The sequence below is a fragment of the Columba livia genome, chromosome 25 (genome assembly GCF_036013475.1).
Source record: "Columba livia isolate bColLiv1 breed racing homer chromosome 25, bColLiv1.pat.W.v2, whole genome shotgun sequence".
Classification (NCBI taxonomy): domain Eukaryota; kingdom Metazoa; phylum Chordata; class Aves; order Columbiformes; family Columbidae; genus Columba; species Columba livia.
In genome coordinates this window covers 3879053-3889237 of record NC_088626.1, presented here as the reverse complement: position 1 = coordinate 3889237, position 10185 = coordinate 3879053, and the positions used below count along the sequence as shown (strand labels likewise).

Below are 10185 nucleotides of genomic sequence, written 5' to 3'. Positions count from 1 at the left end.
ATGCTGGGGAGGGGGGCGGGCAGGATGGGGCCCTGTCTGTGGGGATGGGGGGTCAGGGTGGGGAATTTGGGGGGGTCGACATGGGATGGGGCCCTGTCTGTGGGAATGGGGGGTCAAGGTTGGGAATTGGGGGGATGACGTGGGATGGGGCCCTGTCTGTGGGAATGGGGGGTCAGAATGGGGAATTGGGGGGGGATGACGTGGGATGGGGCCCTGTCTGTGGGAATGGAGGGTCAGGATGGGGCATTTTTTTGGGAGGGGGGGTGTCAGGATGGGGCCCTGTCTATGGGAATGGGGAATTTGGGGGGTGGTTGCAGAATGGGGCCCTGGGTAGGGGAATGGGGGGTCAGGATGGGGAATTTGGGGGGGGGGGGATCAGAGTGGGGAATCTGGGGAGGGTGGGGTCAGGATAGGGCCCTCTCTATGGGAATTGGGGGGTCAGAATGAGGAATTTGGGCGGGGACACAGGATGGGGCCCTGTCTATGGGAATGGGGGGGGGGTCAGGATGGGGGACTGGGAGGGGGGCCAGGACTGGGCCCTTTGAGGAGGGGCAGGATGTGGTCCTTTGGGGGGCAGACAGGATGGGGACCTGCGTATGGGACGGGGGTGTGGAGGATGGGGCACGGGAGGGGCAGGATCGGGCCCTTTTGGTGGTACCGTATTGTGCCCCGCCCCCGGCCATGGGGTGTCCCCTTCGTGGTCCTCCGAGCCGCCAGGGGTCGCTGCGGCGGAGTCTCAGCGCCTGCCCCGCCCACTCCTGCGAGGAGGAGCGCAGCGATTGGCTGGCTGCGCAGTGACCCCGGCGCGCGGCAGCAGCGGCCGGTCAGCGGGCGCGCGCCGCACAGTATGGCGGCTGTGACGGGACTGAGGCCGGTGAGTGTCCGTCTGTCTGTCTTTGTGTCCGTCTGTCCCTACCTCTGTCTCTGCCCCCTCCCCAGTTCAGGGGTAGAGGTTGAGGGCGTTTGTCCGTTGTCTTGAGACCCCCCTTCCCTGTTTTTTTGGGAGGGGGGTCCGTCTCCCCCCGTCTCCCCCCGTCTCCCCCCGTCTCCCCCCGTCTCCCCCCGTCTCCCCCCGTCTCCCCCCGTCTCCCCCCGTCTCTCTCCGTCTCCCCCCGTGTTCCCCCCACACGGCGGTTCCGGTAGGTCCGACCCGCGGCTCCTCCCGGTAAGTGGCTCCGCTCTCGGGTCCGGTGCCCCCGGCCCCTCACGCTGAGCGTCCCGGCCCTCGGACGGGCGAAGGTTCTTCCTCCCCGACCCGGTGCTCCCCCCGGTGCTGGAGCCTCAGCTCCCGGTTCCCCGGTACCGCCACTTTCCCGTGTGGGCGGTGGCTCCCCCGCGGGTTTTTAACCCTTTCCGCCCCCAGCTCCTCCTGCGCCGCAGCACCTGGCGGGGCTTCTCCTCGCAGACGGACGGGGAGGCCCGAGTGGCCCGGGTGCTGCGGGAGAAGTTCCCCCGGGCGTCCGCCATCAAAGTCGTGGATATCTCAGGTACGGGCAGCGCTCCTTGTTCCCCTCCCCTGCCCCGAGCCCTCCGCGCGTCGCGTCTGTCCCTGGACCCCCCGCAAGGGTCAGGACGTGGGGACACCAAGGGCCCTTTGCTCAAGCGTTTTACGTTTGCAGGAGGATGCGGCGCCATGTACGAAATTCACATCGAGTCGGAGGAATTCCGGGAGAAGCGGACGGTGCAGCAGCACCAGATGGTGAATCAGGTGAGGGGGGCGCGGGGGCGGCCGCGCTGGGGCACCGTGTGCGTGTTTATGTGTGTTTGTGAGCGTGTTTAGTGCTTCACGCTTGTGCAGCGTTTGCAGGCGAACTCGCCGCCTGCAGCATTTTGTGGTTGGGTGTTTCATGCCCGTGTGTGCACACAACCAGCGTGCAAAACTGAAGCGCCTTGCACACTCACACGCAGCACCCGATTACAAAGTGCTGCGGGCGGGGAGCTGGGCGGCCGGTGCCGCACACGCAGCCCAAGTTAACTTAGACTGTCAGAGTTTGAGGGCACAGCTTTCCCCCCCCATAAGAACCGGTGTAGCTGTGTGTGCAGCGCTGGCCGCGGGTGTTCCGCCTGTGCCGCTCACAGCCGGGGCTCAGTGTGTCTGACACACGCTGCGCAGTGAGATGTGTTACAGCTGAGCACATATCAGTGCTGCACGCAGAGGATTAAGTGCTGTGAGTGTCTTAGAGTGTAATCTAACCCCACAATAGTGTTCCCCTTCTTGCCCCCGCTGGATAAAAGTGTAGCCTTTCTTTCCCCAACCTAATACAGACTGTACCCCTTTTCCCCCTCCTAATAAGAAACACAGCACTTTATTTTTCCACTTCCACACTAACAGTAGCACAGCTCTTCCTTCTCAATCAATGGTGTGGCTGTGTGCACACAGTCACACCTGGGCACTGATGGTGGGTGTGAAGTGCAGGCTCACACACACATGCAGTGCCTGGCTGTGATGTGCTGTGCACACAGAGAGGATTAAGTGCTGTGGCTGCATGCAGTGAGTGTCTTACTAGCACACCAAGAAATAGAGCAGGCTACACCTTTTTTCCTCCAAAATAATGGAAAAACTACACTCTGACTTTTCAAAACAAACAGCACTAGGTGGAGTGTCTTAGCACAGCCCACCCGTTTTCCCCCATAGGCACTGTGTGTACATGCACACATGCAGTGCACACACATAGTGGTCTTAATAGCACAGCCCTCCCTTTGCACTAATAAATAGTGTAGCTTGCTCTTCCCTCTGAAATAATGTTCTTCCTGCCCTCCCCCTCCTCAGCAGTGTGGGGCTCCCAAGAACAACAGTGAGTGTGTGCAGTGCATGTTCACACTCTGCTGAGCAGTGAGTGTGGGTCTTAATCCTGTGTGTGCATGCACACATAGTGCCTGTTTGAGGGAGCTAAGTGCTGTGTTCTTAATAGCACAGTCCTCCTTTCCCAGTAATAAACAGTGTAGCACTCTTCCCTCCCTCCAAAATGAATGGTGTGTAGTTTTTCCTCTTTACAGTGCTTAGCCCATGTGCATCCCCCCTTTTTCCTCCCCCATGGGCACTGTGATGTGTGCATGCACATAAATTTATTACTGGGAGGGATGTGCTTATAGTTCACAATATTTCTTCCTATTCTTCAGCAGTGCAGGGCTCCAAAGTGTCTTGGGGGGAGAAAAAGGGGAGGTTGTGTGTGTGTGTGTGCACACACAGTTTGCAAGGGTCATAGCCTACCACCTTTTCTCCTCTAAACCACACTGTAGCTGTGTGAACTAAGTGTGGGAGCACTTTACTTAAGGCTATTTACAAATTCTGGTGATGTAAAATTGTTGCCTGTGGCACCTGTCAGCTTTAGTGTAGCTGTGTCTTCCAGGGGAGATGGATTCGGGGAGCAGCACTCAGTGCCTGCTGCTGTGTGCACTGACTCCAGGACCAGCTCAAGAGCAACGTTTGTCTGTTGCAGGCACTCAGTGAGGAGATCAAGACCATGCATGGGCTGCGCATCTTCACCTCCACCCCCAAACCCTGATGCTTTCACTCCTGCCTAGTTGAATAAAGTTTATTTGTAGGTGCTTTGCTTTCTGCCCAACTCCATGCTCTGAAAAATTTCAAGTCCAAGCACACTCAGACTGGGAGCTCCATTTTCTACACATGCTGTGTTTTCAGTGGCACCTGTGCAAGAATGAGATGAAACACTCATCTGAAAAAAGAGCAGGAAGGAGGAGAAACTTTATTCTTCTTATTGCCATGCAGCCCCAGGGTGCTGCTCTTGACACCAGGCACTTGTCCTTCCAATGCCAAGGGGAGCTAAGGCTCTAGGTGCACCTTGTCCAAACCAAACGCTTCAACCAGAGCTGGGCTGTAACAAAACTTGGCCTCTGAAAGGAGAACAGCAGCTGGACAGTGCTTAAGTCCCATCTTAAACCAGGCTGCTGTTCTTGCTGGCCTGGAGGGTGTAGCATCAAAACCCAGCAGAGCCAAACATCTATGGTGTTTTACAGTGATGCTCGGCCTCCAAGACTGATGCCATCACTGAAGGCAAAGCGTAGAAGTGGCCGGTGAACTAAGCAGAGAGTCCAAAGGGTCTTTTCCCTGGAGAGGTTTATCTGTCCTTAGAGCCCAACTTCTCAATCAGTTCCTGCAGAGGAGCCAACTCCCGCCTGTCGATCAAGTTGAATTCCTGGTGGGGGAAAATGCAACACAAAGTCAAGGGCTGCAGTAACTCAAACTCCTAGAGAACCACCCAACAATGGTACGGCAGCAGCCACTGCTTGTGTCTCTGCAGAGAAATTCAAACACTTAATAAATCTTTTCCTGTGGTGTTGCTGCTCTACACCAGAGTCGCTTGCTGTCACAAAATAGACTGTAAAATACCCTCAAAAGGGGTGCAGCAGTTGCTACTGGAGTCGATTCTTGAGCTACAAAAGCCTCAAATTCTCCAAGCCTTTTTTTGCTGCAGGCCCAGAGCTAGAAACCAATTCAAGCATTTTGCAGCCAACTTGACCTGAAAAGAAACCCCAAACACACAGGGTGGGTGTCAACCACATCTTCCAGCACACACCACTGCTGTCCCTCTTCAAAGAGGAGCTAAAATCCAACTCTAAAAGCAAATGAGAAACTTGAGCGAGCAGTGGGTGCTCTGGGCCTCACCTGCACAAAGAAGATAAAGTGCTTGAAGGAGGTGTTGAGATGAGCCTCCTCCTGCAGCCGCATCACCGAGTCGAAGTGCTGGTGGTAGATGTGGGCGTACACGCGGAACAGCCGCTTCAGGATCGTCTTGGCCACCGACATGAAGTTCTTGGGAAAAGGGACGCCTGAAACGCAGCGAGAAATCCCACAGGTTGCTCAGACGCCCTGGCAGCCGCTCGGTGCCGTAAGCGAGACCCGGCGCTTACCGATCTTGGAGGGGAAGAGCGTCTCGTCGTCCAGCTGGTCCTGCACCCACGTCATCAAGTAATCGATGTACTTGGGAGCCGAGCACTTGATGGGCTTCTTTATGTTGGTGCCGTCTGCCCAGTGGTACTCGTACCTGCGGGGAGAGGGGAGGAAAATAAATGCTTGGCTCTGAGACAACAGAAGAATTGCATTTTCAGGCCCTGTGGCTCCCCTATTTATCTCAATAAGGAGCAAAACTGCAACACTCATGCTCCTCAAAAGCCACGAGAGCTGCGCTTTGCCTTCTCGAGTTTCTCGAGCGCAACACGCCAGTCGGTGTTCAATAAACTCACAGCCAATCTGGTTCCAGGCAGAGGTGACACCTGCAGCCACCGCCTTGGGGTTTCAGCCTCAAAAGCGAACTGCTGCTTTGTGTCAGACATCAACGCTTCCTTAAAATGAGTCAAAAATGGGGCAAAGAGGAAGCGTCAGGACCATTGCTCAACATCTGAATTAATTCACCAATGGTCTTTGGCAGGAATTCAGCACATGAGATGGACAACTTAGCAAAAAAACCCATATTTATTAATCCTGCCTTTCCTCCAAACCAGGGCAGACATCACCTGTAGAACTACACAACACCACAACCCGCTTGCTCAGAGATTTTTTGCCAAAGTCCTTCAGAAACAGGAAAAAAACCCCACGTTTTGACTGTCGCCTCTTGTCCGAGGATGAGCGAAAACACACGGTGCCATTTAAACAGGAAACAGTCACAGGAAACGTCGCTAAATATAGAAACGGGAACTTGCAATCGAGCTACTTGTGGGCAGAAAAGCGGGGCAGGATGTTACGTGGCCGCTGGCTCCCCGGAAAACAAAGAGATGTTCTGCTGCACTTTTATCTCGACTCAACACACAAGGGCAGAGAAAACATTAAATATTCTTCTCCCTGTGGGTATTCACACCTCCTAAAAGCAAAGAGTCACCTCAAATCCACCCTCACTGGCAGCGGCAACTTCAGAATCGCTCATGCTCTGAAAAACCACCCTATGGACTCAAAACTAGACCCTTCGGTCAAGTTACATCTCCCATTTTCCTTAAAACAAATCAAACACTTTCACCAACATCTCCTTCCTTAAAACAAAACAAACATCTTAAAATGAAACAAACCATTTCACCAACACATCCTCCCTTAAAATAAACCATTACAACAACACATCTTTCCGTAATACAAACCATTTTTCCAACGCATCTTTCTGTAATACAAACCAACACGTCTTTCCTTAAAATGAAACAAACCATTTTACCAACACATCCTCCCTTAAAATAAACCATTTCTCCAACACATCTTTACGTAAAACAAGCCATTTACACCAACACATCAGCCTCCCAACAACTCGATGGAAGAAAAAAATCCCCACACGTTTCTTCTGAACAAATATTACACATGCCAGACAAACGGACAGCGGGAAGCAGGGTGCTGCACCTGGACACATTCCGTTTGCTTTTTACACATGCTCAAGTGACCCACCTGCCCCCCCACATTTAAATCCACAGTAAACTTCTCACCTGGGTCCCGCGGACATGACCGGGCAGCTGGTCTCCGTGCAGAACTCTGTAATGGTCCCGTACAGCATGTTGATTTGGTTGAAGAAATCCACCGCTGGAAAGGAAACGCAGCGGGTTTACTCACAGTGGAAACGCAAAGCGGAGCAGAGCGCAGGATCGCTGTTGTGGGGGTGAACGTGCCACAAAACTCAGCAAAAACAAACACCCCCCCATCCGTACGGCATCGGGTTGCTGACAACTTCAAGACGTTCTGAGAACCTGAATCGCTCTGATGGTTTTTGCACCATCAGGCAACCGCTCCTTGCTGGTTTGTGCGGCTCCGCGTCGCTTCCCGTGCCTTGCAAGTCACTGCTTCATGTTCCATGCACCTTTAAAAAATGTTGGTACCCCAAACCTGATTGATGTTGATAATATGGGAGACCTTCCTTAGGTTTAACACTTGTGGCCCAACTTACTGTTTTTCATTGCTCAAAACTTTCTTCTTCCTACTGTAACCTCCGAAGAAATAAAGTTCAAGGCCAGGGACAGCAATAGCTTAAATCCAAATAAATTCGTAGCGTTTAGCTTTTTAAACCATGCACGCAGCTATAATGAAAGGAAAACAGTTCTACTTTTTCCCCAGACTCCTCACTGTTTTTGCAGTTGATGGTGCCAGCTTGGAAATTTAAAGTATCAATAGTGGACTAAAGATGTTTATACCGGAATACAAAAACCAAGTATAAAATAACCACTCGCCAACCTCGTCGCCTTTGCAAGGCTGAACTCGAAAAACCCCACCCCAAAACCGCAACGGTGTGGGTTTGCGTCTTGCTTTCTGCACGTTTCCGGAGCGCAACGTCCCTTTGACGCATCACACCGTAACTTTTCTTTTATTCTGACTCAACAGAGCACTCCAGGGATACGAGTTTCACTGGGGGAATTTTCTACCTTCTTTTAAAGATAAAAAACCAGCTTTTCTTGGTTTTCCCGCTCCCAGGACTCACTGTTAACTGCGATCCACTCGTTAAGATCCTCTCCCTCCGGCAACATAACCGCTTGTCTGAGGTTCCCGCTCCCCAGCGTCGCCTCCGCATGTTTCAGGAGTTCGTACTGATGGGAGCCCTCGGGAATGTTCTTCTTGGGTTTGAAGGTTTTTGAAGATCGGCTCCCGCTGACGAGAGGAAATCAACATTTCCAGTTACCCCTTTAATGGTGTTTTCTTCCCCAAAACATTTCCCCCGCCGCAGGGATGAACGGACTGTAGGCGTGAACCAAAGCGTTTCTGACAGCGTCACAACAAAGCCGCCCGCGCGCTTCCCTATTTCACCTGCCCTTTCTAAAAATCACAAATATTGGGTGTAATAGTTGTTTCAGATCACGGAAAGAAAAGCCCACATCACAAAACAACCAGACTGTGGCAAATATCAGACACTCGGTGCCATAAGAAGCAGTTTCCTAAAAATAGAGACATAATAGACTCCAGAACCAAAACGCATTGTACTCCCACCATACTCAGCAGCCAAGACATCGACAGCTCCTCACCAAACTCCCCCCGTCCCTCCGGTGGAATCGCAGCCTGTCCCCAAACAGCTGCTAAAAAACTGATGAATTTCAAGACATCTCAACCACAAAATGTTACGTTTCAGCCCCCGCCAGCTCTCTGCTTCCCAGCAAGAGTGATGCAAACGGCCGGGCAGCCGGGGCCAAAGCACCAAGGGGGATAAACGGGCTTCCCCATCGTGTGCCGCTTGGCATCCTGCCTCTATCATGCAGAAACAGACACATTTGTACTTTGTGGCGGCTTCACGTGCTCTTTACATGCAATGCTCAGTGTGGAAATAAAAGACCTTTCCTTCCAGTTTGCTCTTAAATCAAACTGCTCCCTCCTGCTGACCAGAGGCGGAGGGAGCCAGGACCCCCTCTCACACTTCGTATCTACCGCACAGGTATCCAACAGCCCACCCCACAGAGCACTTTAAAAATCCTTTATTTGTTTATTTTTACACCACACGTTTCCGGGTTCACCCAATTAACTCGGTTCCAGCACCATTACACCCACCTGCCTCGCACCAGGGCAGCGCTTTGCAGCCCCAGCGCCCACCCACAGGTGCAGGGTCGGGCCCACCCCAAACCCACCCCGTGGGACAGGGGGCTCCTCTTTTTGTCTCACCCCAGAGCCCCCAGCTCTCAGAGTCCCCCCCCACGGCAGAACATCCCGCTCAGGAGCACCCAGGGCCTCCACTCTTCCTAAGAACCACCCTGAGGAGCCCCCTCAGCACAAGCCCTGAGGTCCCCGAACCCCAAAACCCCCCAACATCACCTCCCTTAAGCTCTCCAAACCCACCAGCGCCCCCCCAAGCCTCCCTCAGCACCCCCACCCCATAAACCCCTCAGAATTCCTCATAAAACCTTCCCCCCCACAAGCTCCTCACAGACCCGGCCCAACACCCGCTCCCCCCAACTCTCTCAGAGACCGAAGCCCCTCACAAACTCCCCTCCACTGAGACCCTAGCGCCCAAAACCTCGCACGCAGCCCCTCCCCAAGGGCTTTTCTCCCCTCACAGCCGCCGCCCCCCTCCCTCAGAGTCACCCCAAATCGCTCACAAGAGGAAGCTCATGGCGGGCGAGGCTGAAGCGGAGACGGCGGCTCCTGGCGCGGCCGCGGTTCCTCACGGGCAGCGCCCGGCCCGCTCCCGCCAACTCTCGCGAGAGCTGCGCCGAGGGGGCGGGGTCGCGACGAGGAGGGGAGGGGCTTCGCTGCGAGGGGGCGGGGCATCGCACGGCGCGGTTACCATGGCAACAGCGCCGGGTCGAGAGTCACGTGGGGCTGTGACGATCTCGGCCCCTCCAAAGCCTGGGGACCCCCGGAACCCGCTCCTTATGGGCCTGGGGACCCCTAAAGGCCCTTCCCCATGGGCCTGGTGACCCCCCTGGGTCCCTGCCATGGGCCTGGGGACCCCTAAAGCCCCTTCCCCATGGGCCTGGTGACCCCCCTGGGTCCCTGCCATGGGCCTGGGGACCCCTGGAGCCTCTTCCATATGGGCCTGGGGAGCCCCGGAGCCTGCTCATCATGGGTCTGGAGACCCCCCATAAGCCTAAGGACTCCTGAAGTCCCCTCCCCATGGGCCTGTGGGCCCTCAAAGCCTCCTCCCCATGGGCCTGGAGACCCCCAAAGATCCCTCATCACAGTCCTGGGCCCCGCCATGGGCCAGGGAGCTCACAAAGCCCCCGTTTTATGGGGCTGGGGACCCCCCATGGGCCTCTGGACACTCAAAGCCCCTTCTTCATGAGCCTGGGGACCCTTGGAGCACCCCTCATCGTGGTCCTGGGTCCCCCACATGAGCCTGACGACACTCAAAGCCCTCTGCCCATGAGGCTGGGGACCCCCAGAGTGCCCTCCCAATGAGCCAGGGCATCCCCACACCTTCCCCCAACTGAGCCCCCCTCAATGCACAGGCTTCTTTTCTCCATCACACCATATCAGACCCACATGCCCCATCCAGCCCCCCAAAACAACCTCACAGACTGAAATTCCTCCTAAAATATCAAAAGGACCGTCAGCCCCTTTTCCCAGACCCCATTTCTACAGGTTTTCACCATTTTTTACAGCTATATGACCCTTCTCAGCCCCAATCCCGCCCTGACCCCAACCCAAATCAGTTTTAAACCTGACCCCTGACCTAACCCCAATCCTGACCCCGCCCCTCGCTTACGCAACCCACAGTCCCGCTTGCAGCCACTCTTGGCCCAGCCAATCAGCGCCGCCCTGTCCAATTAGGGAGGAGA

At 54.8% G+C, this 10185-nt stretch overlaps 2 protein-coding genes across 2 annotated transcripts; one reads left to right on the top strand and one right to left on the bottom strand.

Annotated features, from left to right (window-relative positions):
* Positions 1–601: 601 nt before the first annotated feature.
* On the top strand, positions 602–3550 carry BOLA3 (bolA family member 3). Its single transcript, XM_065040674.1, has 4 exons — positions 602–874; positions 1364–1487; positions 1620–1708; positions 3441–3550. The coding sequence occupies exons 1-4, from the start codon at positions 617–619 to the stop codon at positions 3504–3506; spliced, it is 537 nt and encodes a 178-aa protein (XP_064896746.1). The 5' UTR covers positions 602–616; the 3' UTR covers positions 3507–3550.
* Positions 3551–3678: 128 nt separating this feature from the next.
* On the bottom strand, positions 3679–9185 carry MOB1A (MOB kinase activator 1A). Its single transcript, XM_065040673.1, has 6 exons — positions 9004–9185; positions 7404–7570; positions 6421–6514; positions 4873–5006; positions 4628–4791; positions 3679–4157 (listed from the first exon to the last, which is right to left on the bottom strand). The coding sequence occupies exons 1-6, from the start codon at positions 9015–9017 to the stop codon at positions 4080–4082; spliced, it is 651 nt and encodes a 216-aa protein (XP_064896745.1). The 5' UTR covers positions 9018–9185; the 3' UTR covers positions 3679–4079.
* Between the last annotated feature and the right edge of the window lie 1000 nt (positions 9186–10185).

Bases quoted from the DNA above. Each gene is read 5' to 3' on its own strand.
- BOLA3 (XM_065040674.1), top strand. From the start codon at position 617: ATGGGGCACGGGAGGGGCAGGATCGGGCCCTTTTGGTGGTACCGTATT. The intron at 875-1,363 runs GTGAGTGTCCGT...TTCCGCCCCCAG, and splicing joins CTGTGACGGGACTGAGGCCG to CTCCTCCTGCGCCGCAGCAC. The intron at 1,488-1,619 runs GTACGGGCAGCG...TTACGTTTGCAG, and splicing joins CAAAGTCGTGGATATCTCAG to GAGGATGCGGCGCCATGTAC.
- MOB1A (XM_065040673.1), bottom strand. The intron at 5,007-6,420 runs GTGAGAAGTTTA...CTCTCCCCGCAG, and splicing joins GTCATGTCCGCGGGACCCAG to GTACGAGTACCACTGGGCAG. The intron at 4,792-4,872 runs GTAAGCGCCGGG...GCTGCGTTTCAG, and splicing joins GCTCTTCCCCTCCAAGATCG to GCGTCCCTTTTCCCAAGAAC.